General features: G+C 41.2%; 1 protein-coding gene across 2 annotated transcripts; it reads left to right on the top strand.

Annotated features, from left to right (window-relative positions):
• Positions 1-1,998: 1,998 nt before the first annotated feature.
• sncgb (synuclein, gamma b (breast cancer-specific protein 1)) lies at positions 1,999-15,331 on the top strand. Of its 2 annotated transcripts, XM_023295217.3 has the most exons (6): positions 1,999-2,444; positions 6,180-6,221; positions 7,874-8,001; positions 9,162-9,179; positions 9,909-9,950; positions 12,600-15,331. In XM_023295217.3, the coding sequence occupies exons 1-6, from the start codon at positions 2,324-2,326 to the stop codon at positions 12,606-12,608; spliced, it is 360 nt and encodes a 119-aa protein (XP_023150985.1). In that variant the 5' UTR covers positions 1,999-2,323; the 3' UTR covers positions 12,609-15,331. The 2 variants fall into 2 exon arrangements, with proteins under 2 accessions (XP_023150985.1, XP_023150986.1); XM_023295218.3 differs by lacking the exon at positions 9,162-9,179 and having other exon boundaries at positions 2,017-2,444.
• The last annotated feature ends 298 nt before the right edge of the window (positions 15,332-15,629 follow it).

Below are 15,629 nucleotides of genomic sequence, written 5' to 3'. Positions count from 1 at the left end.
TCAAAAATAAACAAAAGACATAGTAACCATAAAAATCTAATAAAAATTAATACCACTATTTCAACTAAGTGAAGAAACAGGACAATTAAATGTGGTCTGTTAAATATTAGATCTCTCTCGTCTAAATCTCCGTTAGTAAATGATTTGATAACTGATAACCAGATTGATTTGTTCTGTTTGACTGAAACCTGGTTGCAGCAGGAAGAATATGTTAGTCTAAATGAATCAACTCCTACTAGTCATACTAACTGTCATGTTCCTCCAATCACAGGCCGAGGAGGAGGAGTGGCGGCAATTTACCTCTCTAGCTTAAAAATGAACCAGAGACCTAAACCTAGTTACAGTTCATTTGAAAATCTTACTCTCAGTCTCTCTCATCCAGATTTAAAAGCTCAGAAACCAGTTTTATTTGTTGTTGTATATCGTCCTCCTGCTCCTTCCTCTGAGTTTTTATCTCAATTCTCAGACTTTTTATCTGATTTAGTGCTCAGCTCAGATAAAGTGATTATTGTGGGTGACTTTAACATTCATGTTGACGTGGACAGTGACAGCCTTACGACTGCTTTTAATTCAATATTAGACTCAATTGGGTTTTCTCAACATGTAAATAAACCAACTCATAGTTTTAATCACACCCTTGACCTCGTTCTGACTTATGGCATACAAATCGAACGGTTAACAGTATTTCCCCGGAACCCTCTTCTTTCTGACCATTTTATGATAACATTTCAATTTACAACAATAGATTGTATAGCTTTGCTTGTGTTATATCTACTTCTCAGATGTACGTCGCTTTGGACAAAAGCGTCTTCTAAATGAAATTGTAGAATTGTTGTAGAACCAGGTATAAGCAGGCCTGTTGGGTTATTACAGGTGTAGTTGAGAAGGTTGACAAGCTAACTTCATATATTTAACTCCCAGAAAACTTGGCTTTAAGTGTTAGGACCGCCACTAATATTACAGCTTGAAAACAAATCATGTAATTTTAACAGTCAGCCTCTACAAACCTCAAATGATATGGCATGTTATAGTGCAATTCACATATGAAAACTTGTGACTTGACCACAAAAAACCTTATAATTAGGGTCTGCCACTGATGATTTTACACCTTTGAATTTGTCAACTGAGGTCTGAATAATCCTTTACCTTGTTCAGAGAACCCCGAGTGCTGCCATAGTGCTGCGTCATGATGTGATCTGTGCTGCCATCACCAGAGGGCAGTGCGATTACATTCAGTTCAAGACCCAAGAAGAGGAGACGTCCACCTCTGCATCAGCAGCACACCACTACATGGATTCATTCACTATAAAATACATCACTTTGTCCTCCTGTCACCTTTGGTTTATCAAACATGAAACCAAAAGAATAGAATTTACCTCAGCTGTTTGTTTCTTTTCACGGCTATTTTGATGACAAACAATAAAAATGAAAGACATAAAGAGCTGTAATAATCACTGAATGGATGTGCTGCAGAGCTGGCATGTCTGGGAGAAATGGGAAGAGGAAGAGGAGGAGGAAGAGGAGGGGTTGTGACTCATCCAGGTGGCGGTGACGAAGCATTTTCTCTCCTCACAACAATAAAAATGGCTGCAGGTGGGACGTACCTGCAGTCATTAGGATTTAATGCAGCTCGGCGAGGTTTTGCTCAGACATCTTGATCAGGAAAACGTGACCATGTGCACACACACATGCATAAACTGAGTGTGTTTACTGATGACACTTACAGCGAGAAATTAGAAAAAGGGAAGAAGAAATGACAGAGCTGCGTGATGCGATTACAGATTACATGACAGCATGTCACGAGCCGCATGATGTGAAAAAAAGAAATCCTCTGCTTATGTAACAGAGGCTCGCCAGCTCAGCATCCAGAAAAGGTGTGCTCAGAGCAACGTGCCAATCAGAAAAACATGCACACGGAGAGAGCCGGAGGCTGAGAGGCGAGCAGGACTGAGAATCATCAGAGGAAAGATGGATGAGAGTGGAGGGATGGTTGAGGGGCGGGGTTGCTGCATGACTTGAAAATGCTGCAGCATCCGGCCGTCTCTCCTCCTCCTCCTCCTCCTCTTCGTCTCTCCATCTCATGCACACCGGCTGTTTCCTCCCCCCTCTCCTCTCTCTCTCAGTCTGTGTGCTGTAGCCCTGCTGTGCGATCCTCTCAGCCCTCTGTTGTAGCACCAAAGGGAGGACACACACTCTCACACAGAGAGACACACACACACACTCTGACATCTCACATAATCTCTTCTGGACACTCACCGTAAAGCAGCAGCCAGCAGCCAGGCCCGATCGGAGACAGGGGAGCCCAGCCGTCTCGTCGCCCAACATGGATGTACTGATGAAGGGGTTCTCCATGGCCAAGGAGGGGGTAGTGGCCGCTGCAGAGAAGACCAAAGCAGGCATGGAGGAGGCGGCAGCCAAGACCAAGGAAGGGGTGATGTATGTAGGTACGTAGCACATCTGTGAGAAGAAAGAAAATTGCCAAGTTTTAGGCGGAGATGTTTGGTGTTTTTTTGTGCATGTGCCTTATGTTTTTTCATTGGTAGATGTGGGGGTCCCATGGGTGTCCATGTCAGGGACTTGTGAGAAGTGAGAGGAGGAGGAGGAGGAAGAAGGGAGCACAGGCAGGACGGTGCTGCAGGACTGGTGCAGGGCAGAGGGTGGGGAGTCTGAAGATGGAGAGGGGGTTAGATGAAGAAGGAGATGGAGGAAAAGTTGGTGGACGACTGGGTTCGTCTTTAGAGGCGAGGAAAGAGGGACACTGCAGAGTCCTGTGACAGCCCTGCTTCAGGCTTTTAGCACCTGTCCAAGATGATTTACAATCCATGGTTTGTGCAGCAGTTTGCAGAGACGTCCGGTGATTCACCAGAGTCCCCAGAGTGTCTTTTTTAATTCATGAAACACAGCTGACCTACATTTAACAGTATGTACACGCTGTACAGTCCTACAGGAACAGACGTTTTAAAACAGATGTGCAAATGTACAATCGGGAGGGATTTTAGGCAGCGAAAGGAAATGTGCATTTGTCCCTTTTTGTGCTGCTGCTGTTGTGTCTACACTTTTATTTTAGCTCTGCGTCACATCTCAAGGTTACCCCGAGTGCCAGGCTTTTAGGCCACCCCAGAGAGGGCGGGAGGAGGAGAGGTGGGTGGGTGGGTGAGGAGTTAGCGGAGTGGAGGTCTCTGTCTTCGACGTCTGCAGTCCGTCCCCCCCTCAGCGCTCCGACTGACCGTCACGCAGCAGCTTTACAATCATAATCCTGATGGCAAAAAAAAAATGTGCATGAAAGAGCTGGTGGGGTGAGGGGGAGGGAAGATGGGTGGGGGGGTAGACAGGGCAAGGATCACTTGAGCACTGCAGCAGTTTGCTCTCCCCCCCCCACGCACACACACACACACACACACACACACACACACACACACACACACACACACACACACACACACACACACACACACACACACACACACACACACACACACACACACACACACACACACACACACACACACACACACACACACACACACACACACACACCCTACCCTCACCCCCATCCTAGTGTTGATGTATGTGTGTGTGAGAGGGAGAGTTTGTGGCGTTGCAGCAGCAGGATTTGTCTGCCAGTGAGCTCCGATGACTAACCACCACCTTCCTCCCCCCTCCTCCCCCTTCACCACCCCACCAGCGCTTTAAACAACCCCCCACCCCCCACACCCCCACACCCACCTCCAGGGGAAAGATGGCAGAATGGAGGGATGCGGGGAAAAGAGACAGAGCAGAGAGAAGGGAGGAGTGTTATGTCACAAAAAGGCTTTGAGCTTTTAGTGTCCTGCTTGGACACATGGAAGAGACAGACAGGTGACATGTCAGGATGAGGATGGAGGGATGGATGGGAGAGGATTCAGAGAGAAGAAAAGCGGCGACAAGCTCAGGTAAAGGAGGTAAAAGTGAGCTGAGGGACAGAGAGAAAGTGGAAATGCAGATCTGAGGAGCAGAGAGAGAGCTGCTAGATGTGATCGCTGAAGTGAGGAGGGTCGATGGATCCGATAAATCGTCTTGTATCCGCCCGCAGCAGAGTGCATGCATCAGCATGTGAAGGCACAGTATCCAGGTCTGCACGCCCACTTTCACACACAGGCCAGAGCTGGACAGACAGCAGGACATGTACTGTGGTTAAATTAAAAATCCCACAGGTCACTGAGCACAAGCTGCCACACAGTGGCTCTAAAAAAAGCTCCCATGCTGTTGTTTTCATGCTCCCTTTAACAGCTTGATTGTAGAATTTCACTAATCTATCACTATCTATGCATCAATTTAATAGATATTTGTGGTGATGCTTGTTTCAAGCTGATTTCATGTTTTCATGGATGAATAATAATCCATTTTTTTTTCTGCAAAACTCATCAAAAATGCACAAAATTGAGATTCTAGATGCACTGATATGAAACCATTTTTCCATAGTAGGATTTGTGCTTCAGCAGTGCTGCTATTTAATGGGAAAAAAAACCTATCAGCAGTGATTTTCTTGTCCTGTAGTTGCCTTTTCATGCATTATTAATAATGATTAATATTATTAAAAGGTCTTTGTGCAGGCTGTCATCCTGCTGCCTCTCCTGCATAATTCTTTTATTATATATGTGCGTAGCTGTGCACATGTGAATGCATATTTTATTTAGCTGCAAATGCACAAAAAAATAGCATCATTTATAAACACAGGACATATTTCAGAGATTTTATGTCATATATTACTGTAAATGCACAAATACTGCTAAAATGACTGAAAATTTTCATTAAAAATGGCCCAAAAAGGAATCATTTTGCCTATGATTTCATTATAGGAAAAAGCATTTAAACCTTCTAATCCATGCAGTCATCATTTATCCATTCCAGCTTTAGATTGTGATTGTCACCTATTATGAGGATTATTTCAACAACTGCATTTTTGCTGCAGCATCGAGTGCGTCACCTTTTTGCTGGAATCGCTTCTGTCCGGTTCTTGTTCATGATTTATGACCAAAAAAAGGAACCCAAAGTTCCCTTGGTCTCTCATGCATACAGTTTGTTCTGAGCAGAAGTAACAGTCGGATCGCCTCAGGCTCTGCTATGGATATTCGGAGTGCAGTGACACTTGAGGGGCTCCCACAGTTGACTGAGGGAAAGAAGCTGTGTCATTGCAGTGTGTGTGTGTTGGGCTGTACTGCAGTACTGCTCAGTACTCAGGCACGTGGCTCATGTACCACGGGGAGCGTGCAGAGAGACGGAGGGAAGCAGGAGGCAGCGAGGATGGATGGGTGGATGCAGGATACTGTAAATGGCAGCGTCGCATCTGTGTGACACTACAAAGAGAGCACAGCTGCTCTGCTCTGCCTCATGTTGTCCTGCAAATGTATTCTCCCCTTCCTCGTTTTCCACCTTAATCCCAGCATCGCCTTTCATCTTTCAGAGCAGATATTTCCCTCCTTCTGTCCTCCTCTCTCTCTGGCAGATTATATAACCACAATTTAATCAGCTTGGGATCATACTGTAACGAGCACAGCGCTGGGAAGCAGGGCGATGCTGCCGTTCACAGGATGTCTCATAAAAGTTATCGAGCTTTTTAAAGCCTCGAAACGTCAAATGCCGAGTTCTCACAGTTGAAAGGGAAAGGTAACAGAAAGTTAAACAGAAGACAAGATTATGAAAAGACCAAGAACACTTTGAAAAAGCAGGAAAACACATCAGTCACAGTGGAGGGACTCTGGGTAAAAGTAGGTCTTTAAACGTATTTTTAGAAACGGTGATGGATACTGCTGACCTGACACTCTGGAATGTTATGTCAGAGGGTTGGGGGGTGGCAGGGGAAAGAATGTACAGAAATACACAACAAATACATGGTGTTGCTCATTTTCTGTTGCTTTAAGTCCAAATTAAGCAACATCCCTTTATTACATTAACAGAATAAGTGCTATTTCTAAGTGGTGAAAGCCGGTGTATTCATTTTTCACACTAATAATACCAATTTATTACATTATAATTTAGATAGAAGACAAAAAATAATACAAAATGCAGAATAAGTCAACATGAATTGGCAATAAACTGAAAAAAACTGAAAATTGGCATCGTAAGATGTGTTACTTTTCCATCAAAAGAAGTATAAGTGAATTATGAGCATGATTCTGATTGCTTTCTCTGATCTGCAGGCAATAAGACGAAGGAGGGAGTTGTGTCATCAGTAAACACAGGTAAGAAAAGCTGCATGTTTTACGTCTGTTCTTACCTCAAACCTTGTTCCATGTTAATCTGCAATTTTTACCAGGTGCATAACCAAAAGCTACATCTCGAAACAGCACTACAGTTTGTGGAAATACTGAATTTGAATGTTGGTTTTGCTGCGTAGGAGACAGTCCCAGATGATCCGGTAGAAAAGCACAGGGCTGAGCTTCATATCAGAGGGGGAGCAGTTGACCAAGCAGTTGATCTTTAGCTTTTAAATCTTTTCTCTTGTGAAATCGACAACATACTGTTTGAAAACATTTCTGAAGAAGCATGAAACTCATCTTTGTGCAAATTGTCAAAGTTTGCTTTCAAGTCTGGAGGCTTATTGCTGCTCATGTCTGCAGCTTCAACTGCAGTCCGAACTGGAATCTAACCAAGTATGTTTACATTTAAATGTGAGATTCACACAACTACATGTATCTCACAATTTTAGTTAGGTATTGTATAGTTGAACATTTTTGCATGTAAAAGATATGATGGTTTGCTATTAATACAATTATTAAACAGTATATGTAGTATATTACATCCTTGGATGTTCCTGAACACTTCATGTGTCCTGAAGTGTTTCAGTTCTTTCATCATCCAACAGCTTCTTCCAGGTTACTCAACTTTTGTCATTTTTCATGCAAAGATTCCAAACATTTTATGGTTTCAGCTTCTTAAATGTGAAGGTTTTTTTTAGAAAACAAAATCAAAATAGTTGAAAAATTAATCAACATGTAGATCATCCATCCATTATCTATACACCGCTTAATCCTCACTAGGGTCATGGGGGGGCTGGAGTCTATCCCAGCTGACTCAGGTGAAGGCAGGGGACACCCTAGACAGGTCACCAGTCTGTCACAGGGCTACATACAGAGACAAACAATCACTCTCACATTCACACCTACGGACAATTTAGAATGATCAATTAACCTCAGCATATTTTTGGACTGTGGGAGGAAGCCGGAGTACCCGGAGAAAACCCACGCATGCACAGGGAGAACATGCAAACTCCATGCAGAAAGATCCCGGGAAAGCCGGGACGTGAACCAGGGACCTTCTTGCTGCAAGGTGAAAGTGCTAACCACTACGCCACTGTGCAGCCCCCATGTAGATCAATTAATCTATAATTAAAATAATCTTCTCTAATCGACCAAACACAAAAGAACAATCCAGATTTCATATTAATACATTAGAAATGAAAATCTAATCATATGTTACACTACAGCAGTCACTTGGGACATTTTTCTGCACTTACATAATTAATTAGCATTTAAATTAGTTGTGTTACTTCATAAAGGATGTAACCTCTGAGTTCTGTCGGCTGCTCTGGGGCCTCAGAACACATTTACTCTTTGAGTCCATTAGAGCTTAGAACAGCCCACAGTAGACATTGAACACAACTCATGTTGGTCAGAGGTGTGTTTGAACAGTGTTTATGGTTTTCACAAGAGAAAAGAACAAGAATTCAAGGATGAAGACCAACATGTCGGGTCAGCAAATATATCTCAGTTAGGGAGCTGTGACTAAGTCTGCTGCAGAGCACCAAGGTCGCCAACAGACAAACGTGTGTGTGTGTGTGTCTGCAGTTCAGGATTGTGTTTTATTAGAGCTACTAACCTCCTCTCTGTCTCAGTGGCCAACAGAACCGTGGATCAGGCCAACATTGTTGGAGACGCCACGGTTGCCGGGGCCAACGAGGTGTCACAGGCGACCGTGGAGGGAGTCGAGAACGTTGCCGCGTCGACCGGACTGATGAGCCAGGTCGGTTACCGTGGTAACGTTGCATTGCACCAACATCCGTAATCTAAAGCACACAGCTGAGAAACATCATTTTATCACAAAAGAGTTGAACCTGAAGAAAGCCACAGTTTCAGACTGAAGTTAAATTCTGCCTGAAAATGATATTAAAGATCTTAAACAGCTGGTTTGAGATCAGCCACTAGATGAAGCCATTTCCTCGTTTAACACAAGTCAGAGAGCTGCAGGACCCTGAAGTAATCCGATTTCCAATGTGATACTGCAGAGCTGTACATGCAATGATTGTGAAATTAACATAGAACTGATTTTCAATCATATTTACATGTTTTGTTTTTTTTTAAAATAAATTTGTCTTCACTGAATAGAAATGTTTCACTGACTGTCATATAATAGAATAGAATAGTTTTTAATTGTCATTGCAGATTTTGTAACAAAATTAATCAATAGTCCCTCAACACATTCTAAATAAATAAATCCACTAATGTACGATGATGTATGACGTCAGATTTATTGTTTATGTACAAAATCTCAAAGAAGAAAAGAAATTCCTAAAAGTGACAGCTTTTAAGTTTTTTTCTTTTGTTTGTCCAACTTATAGATAGATATTTTATTAATTCAGAGGGAAATTTTTAAAAAACCAATGCATTCAAAAGTATTCCAAAAATCTGCACGTGAGAGACAAACTTGATAATTGTTGGCATTTTTTAACTTGATAAATGATTTTAATGACTAATGCTTTATCACCATTGTTTAGTTTAGGAACAATAACATGTAATATGGCAATTTAAACATAATACAGGCATGAAAATGGATACAAATCTTTATGTATTTGCACTTTATTGGTAACTATGTTTTCTTTTAACCAGAATATTATCCGAGGTCATTAACTTGTACTGTAATTACACACAAAAAAACAAAAAAAAACAATTCAGTTTTCAACATTTCCAACCTAATGTTTCTCCTTCTCCTCGTATATGCTGAACCAGATGTTAGATGCTCCTACATCTAACATCTGGATCTTCCTGTTGGTTTTTCTGTGTGTTGCTTCTTTTGTTCCAGTACTGTGGCGATGCTTCTGTCCTGTGTGTTGTGGCTGTGTTGTGTTGCTGTTCTCACCTTTTGTTTTTTATGTTGTTTGTGTCTCATTTGTGTTTCCTTGATAGGAGGAGCCTGTATACGAGGTGCCTATTGGACAGAGCAGTGTGGGGTCATAGGTCATAGAGAAAAACAGGGATAAATGGCATGCTAGTTGGTTAAGTGCACATGTGCAATTTTAATTCAACAAACCTGCAATAAATCTGCATGATGGAGTTTTTTTTGCAGGATTGTTGCATTGGATTACATTAGTGTACATTAGTTTATCGATTATGTGAACATCAGGAGGGAAAATGATGCTTTTTCTCATAAAAAGTTTTTGGAAATTTAATTAAAAGCTTGCATCAAATAACAGACATTTTAGCAGCATAAATATATGAAATTATATCTTCTTACTCCCAATATTGCAAACATTTTCCTCCCAGATGCTCACTGATACATGCCGTTTAGGTTACAGTGACACTAAAATGATCCATTTCTAACCATTAAATGACTTCTCCAGCGGTGAATAAAGTAATGGCATGCATCCAGACAGCTTCATGCACTGCTCAGGCTGTGCAGGTTTTACCCTCCCCGCACTGTAGAGCTATAATCAACTAACTGACCCCCCCAGGAAGTCTTAAGCATGATAATAAGAGCTGATTCAAGCGTGCAGCATGTCTTAAATAAGCCCTAACTGCTTTATTATACCTGAGCTGGAGAAAAGCAAAAGCAAGACGGATGCTTGAGGCCCTCCACCCTGTCATCCTCATCCTTTAATCCTCTCAGAAAACTCTCTGGTGGTTTGTTCTCATTCTCGTCTTGTCGTCCTGCAGGGAGAGTACGGAGGAATGGAGCAGGGCGGCGAAGGAGGAGAGGTAAGAAAACCAGGAGATCTTTAATAAGCAGCAACTCAGGCATAGAAAATTATGGGTTAGAGTTTTAGCGAAGTGCAACGTTTATATAAACGGCCCTCAGAGGTGGAAAGTAATCGCAAAATGTATAATTAAAGTAAAACATTTAATAAAGTCTTGTACTTTATGATCCTTGTATTCTCAGATTTAACTTTGCACTTCCTTTCACCACATTTCTGCAGGAACTATAATCATTTTTTTACTATATTCACTTCATGTGATGGCACTTTTCAGACGGCAAATCTTAAGGAGGAAAAAAATGAACCAGTATGTAGAAAATACATTAACGGAATCATGATGGACAGCTGATTAAAAAAATGATTAAATAATGCAGCTGCTTTTAAACCAGACAGTCTTTTTCCTTATATCAGATGTCTACTCGTACATTACCTAGTTCAGCTGGAGATTCTTTGAGACGGGACCAATTTCTTTTTAGATTTTTAGTCTTTAGTCCCCATTTGACAATACAGACTCAATCTGAGACAATTTACCAAATTCGGTTGGTAGCAAAAGGCTTTATACTACTGTATTCACATATGTGCTACTGTCAAGTCCGCTTCTCTTTCTGTTCAAAGGACATGAAGACAACTCAATTCAAGTTTCCAACTGAAAGTTTTATTTTCCTTTTAGTTGGTTGGTCACATTATTGCATTAGGTTGTAAACCTTTAAAGAGAGAAACAAAGTTAACACCACCAAACACAGAACCAAACAGTTGACATATTAACCATTTAAATGAATCAATCACTTAAGCCTTTTAAAGCAAATAAAGAATAATCTAATTTTTATTGTGTCCACATTTTAAGCCTTATATATACACACACACACACACACACACACACGTGTGTGTGTGTGTGTGTGTGTGTGTGTGTGTGTGTGTGTGTGTGTGTGTGTGTGTGTGTGTGTGTGTGTGTGTGTGTGTGTGTGTGTGTGTGTGTGTGTGTATATATATGTGTATATATGCACATATATATACACATATATATACACACATATGTTTTTACTTTACTTAAACTCAAAAGGAAATATCTTAATTTAAAGTCATTTCACATAAAATCAATGAAGTAAATGCTGCAGTGCTTTCATTAACCAGTCACACAGCAGTTAACATAAACGTGACCATATTAAGAAACATTTCAGAACACCAAGAAAGCAAATAAACATTTCACCAACCATTGGCATCTTTGGACTGAATTCAGGAGTGGACTTGGATCTCCTTTGTTCTTTCCTTGCTTCTTTCTCCTCTGAAGATTGTTTGAATGACTGAGCTTCCTCCAGTCCTTCCCAGGTGCTCTAAATCAGTGATTCAATTCAATTCAATTTTATTTATATAGCGCCAATTACAGTCAAATTGTCTCGAGATGCTTTCCAGAACCCATATGCCTGAACCCCAGAGCAGCCCTAAGGAGACAGTGGCAGGAAAACACCCTTTAACAGGGAAAAAAAACGAAAACAAAAAACAAACTGATGACTGATTAGGTGTCAAGCACCAGGTGTCAAGTACCTCTTTGCTGCTACCAGTGCATTCTGGGAAGTGTAGTATTTAGTCCCATGTCCTGAGATTCAGCTCAACAGCTACTGGAGCATTAAAAGTAGCTTTTACAAATTAATCATCAGTAATTCTTCTCCAGACAGGTTTTAAAGCACAAAAATATCAATTCAATTTAATTTAATTTCTGTTTATTTTATATTTAATTTTTATATTTATTGTTATATTTTATATTGATTTTTTTTCAATATTGATTTTTTTTCTTTCGCTGAAAAGTTCGATTACACTGTGGACCAGTTCTTATAATTACATTCACACATCCGTCATTGTAAGCTGCAGTCTATAGAAGGCAGATGTGTTTGATACTTAACTGACAAGGCTGTTTTCAGTAAATTAGATTACATATTCTTCAGTGAATAAATATGAAAACAGTTTGTCTGAGTTTATCTGTTCCAAAAAAGTAGGCAAAATGCAAAGCTGGAATACTCCAGAATTGGTTAACAGGTCATGCACAGAATGGAAAAGCAAGAAAATAGGCCTATTTTTGCAAATCTGATCAAATTTAGAGAAGAAATTGTCTTTAGTGGCACTGACAACACAGATAGAAGTTTCAAAAGTAAAAAAAAAATGGGATCCACTGGCTTCATCTTCAGCACTAGCACATGTAAAATCTAAATCTGTTAAGTTACAGCTGTCACATGAATAATGGAGTAAAAACTACAATGTTTCCCTCTGAAATGCAGTGGCAAAGATGTTTTTATTTACTAATAAAACTAATAATAATGCTAATACTATATAGGTTAAATCACTAAAAACCTTTTTGAGGCTCTTTAGATGATATTTCTCTTTTTTTTCTGTAAATGATGCCATGAGTAGCTGTTTAAATGGGCTGATATCCCTCTTAGGGAGCAAATAGATTAACCAAACAGAGAAACATTAGGAACGCATCCCTGAAAAGTAGTGGCCTAGAAGTGAAATACACCCAAACTGTGCTTCTGATTAGTGCTGCTTTAACTTATAGTGGCGTATTTTTCAAATTACGTTGTAGTATTTCCATTTTTACTGAACTAAATGCTTTAAATATGTCTTCCATCACTGACCTGTCTCTATCTTTCCTTCCTTCCAGGGGTATTAGACGTCTTCCACCCCCCCGTCCTCCCCGGCAGCCTCTCTCTCCCCCCCCACCTCTGCCTCGCTGTACCAGAATCCAGATGTTCAGCATATTTTTTGTGACTTTATGGAACCAAAATCAACTAAAAACAGACTCTTCCAGAGGCTGCACCTCCTCAGCCCCTCCCCTCTCTCTCCCCCACTTACCCCCCCACTACCCCACTCTCTCTCTCTCCTCACCCCTTTCTGCCTCTCACTCTCCCCTCGATGCCACTTTTTGCTCTCACCCCCACTTTTTCCTCCCTCCTTGAATTTCCTGCAGCCTGTAGCTTCTTTCTTCCACTGCCTCCCCCTTCCTCCCACACCTCCCCTGCCTCCCCCGTGTGTTAGTGTCGTCCTGATATGAGCCCTCTCGTTGTTGCCACCCCCCTCGCCTGACCGACCCATAGGGAAAACACACAAACACACACACACACACACACACACACACACACACACACACACACACACACACACACACACACACAGACAGACAGACACACACAAACACGACAACATAAAAAGAGACACACCTTCATCAGGCACATCAGTGGAAACACTCACATACAGTTAACACACACATACACACACGCACACACACACACACACACACGCACACACACGCACACACACGCACACACACGCACACACACACACACACACAAATGGGCAAATGGGTGGCACAAATAGGTGTGTGAGTATAGTAAAGTGTGGTGTGTGTGTGACTGAGGCAGGGCATGAGAGGGTGTGTGAGCTGCAGTCGATGTGTGTGTCCGTGTTACAAGCTTGTGTGTGCATGTGTAGCTGCTGGTGTATTAGATAAACCTCCAGAGGCCTGCGCAGGGAAACTTTGTGCATCGAAGACGGATATCGTTGTGTTTGTCGTGTGTTAGTAGTTAGTTCCAGTAGACTGCATGAACAGATGTGTAGGACGAGTCGTCACTCGTCACGTGTTCCGCTAGAGAGTAGCAGCTGTCCTGTCCTAGCTTTGTATGGCTTCAGTGTGTCGTTTCGTCTCAGCGTTTTAGGGCTGAAGTAAAACACTCGTGTGTTCATATGGCAGGCTGTTTGGACATCTGCGCCTGTCGTTTTGTTTTTCAGATGTCTCAAATTCAGATTTATCACATAATTGCAACAAATGAGGCTGTTGAAATCTGTAACTGTTAATTCCGGATAATAATAGGTGTTAAAACGGCTTGTCATATGCCATATGCTCATTAATGTCGACTGTTAGAGTGGCAGTGTGATGTGATGCATGAGAGAACAAGAGCAGTTTCTAATCTTTCTCTGTGATCTCTGATATTTCTGTAGAAGAAAAAAGCAGAATTAAAGTGGGAAAAAATGATCATATCATCTTTAAATTAACCGATTAATTTACTAAATTAGTTGGATTTGACTTACAGACATGCAGATTCTGATCATTAAATATTAATAATTAAATGTTTTTAAAGTTACATCAAGAGCCAAGACAAAAAAAAAATATTTCTTTTGTTAAAAAAAGCAATGCTGCCAATAATGTGGACAATTTTAAGATGACACACAAGTTAGTATTTCAGTTTTAACAGACATCCCAAAGTTTCCAGGAGTAAATTTGTGCAAAATTCTAAATATTTTCAAATTGTTGAATTGTTTTTATTAACAATTTAAAGCTACTTAAAGGGAAATTTAAATGAAAAAGTCGACTTTATTTGTGTGAAATGATGGAAAACATCCTCAAATGATGGAATTGGTTAGAGTTTTTAACAATTTGAAGCTACTTCAAGGGTAATTAAAATGAAAAACTGGACTTTAAGGGTTAAAAATGTTCAAAAATGCTCATTCCAGAAGGAAATAGGATCACTTCTTGTTCTTTTGTAGTTGCTTTTGTTGTCTTTGTGAAAATGGTTTGCATGCCGTGGAGAGAAACAAGCATTCGGGACGTTAGAGTCAGTTAAATTCTGTGATTTATGCGGCTGATGGAAAAAGAGCAGAATGAAGTTTTTATCATAGATCAGCTTTGTGTGTAGTTTGGTGTTTAGCTTGAATTCTGGGATGTGTAGTTGTTTTCTAGTCAACTTATTGCTTCACACTAACTAGTCTGGCTGTTGTGAAACTCCCGCCCATCGACTGTCTCAGCCAATCAGACGGCTCCTTTCTTCCAGTCCATGCCTGCCCAGCATCGGTGTGTGTATGTGTGTGTGTGTGTGTGCGTGCACCGTTTGTGTGTGTGTACATGTGTGTGTTGACACAGAACAGGTTCAGCCAGCAAAGTGTGTGTGTGTGTGTGTGTGTGTGTGTGTGTGTGTGTGTGTGTGCGTGTGCGTGTGCGTGTGCGTGTGCGTGTGCGTGTGCGTGTGCGTGTGTGTGTGTGTGCGGTTGTGTGTGTGTTTGTGTCTAGAGCAGGTTTGTGTGTTTTTACTTTGAAGCCAATGGAAACTGATGACTGCATGTTGCCTTATCAAGCAATCTCACATTCTCACACACACACACACACACACACACACACACACACACACACACACACACACACACACACACACACACACACACACACACACATGCACAACGCACCTCACCACACACAGCACACTCTGAACAACACACAACCACGAATCCCACCATGAATACACACGGACATGAATCACGCACCATGTTTAAGTTGGCATCAAAGCAGACTCGCTGATTTTATAAACAGTACCAGTGAAATTAAAGAGGTTTTGTTGAAATCCAGCTTCAGTGTCAAGAATTTATTTGAAGATCTGGGTGTTGAGTGATTAAAGTCTAACTGATAATTAAAGGTTTCAACAGGCTAGACTCACAGTGAGGGACATATGAACCCATTAAGGCAGTGGGACAATGCAGAATTCATTTTCTTGTTTGCTTTTTTGTTCAAATCAGCCAAGCATTTATCATTGCAACAAGCATGGCTCTATGCAAAGTTCAAATATATACCAACTTTGAAGAAGATTAGAAAAATTACAACCTAAACTACAAAAGCACTCACAGAGTGCAGGACTCCACCAAGGCA

This window comes from Amphiprion ocellaris, chromosome 18 (genome assembly GCF_022539595.1).
Source record: "Amphiprion ocellaris isolate individual 3 ecotype Okinawa chromosome 18, ASM2253959v1, whole genome shotgun sequence".
Classification (NCBI taxonomy): Eukaryota; Metazoa; Chordata; class Actinopteri; family Pomacentridae; genus Amphiprion; species Amphiprion ocellaris.
The sequence above is the reverse complement of the archived record's forward strand: the minus strand, read 5'-3'. Positions and strand labels throughout refer to the sequence as shown.

What these genes read in the sequence shown, in the direction of transcription:
- sncgb (XM_023295217.3), top strand. Translation starts at nt 2,324, where the DNA reads ATGGATGTACTGATGAAGGGGTTCTCCATGGCCAAGGAGGGGGTAGTG. An exon ending in GGAAGGGGTGATGTATGTAG is followed by an intron (nt 2,445 to 6,179) that starts GTACGTAGCACA and finishes TCTGATCTGCAG; the next exon opens with GCAATAAGACGAAGGAGGGA. An exon ending in TGTGTCATCAGTAAACACAG is followed by an intron (nt 6,222 to 7,873) that starts GTAAGAAAAGCT and finishes TCTCTGTCTCAG; the next exon opens with TGGCCAACAGAACCGTGGAT.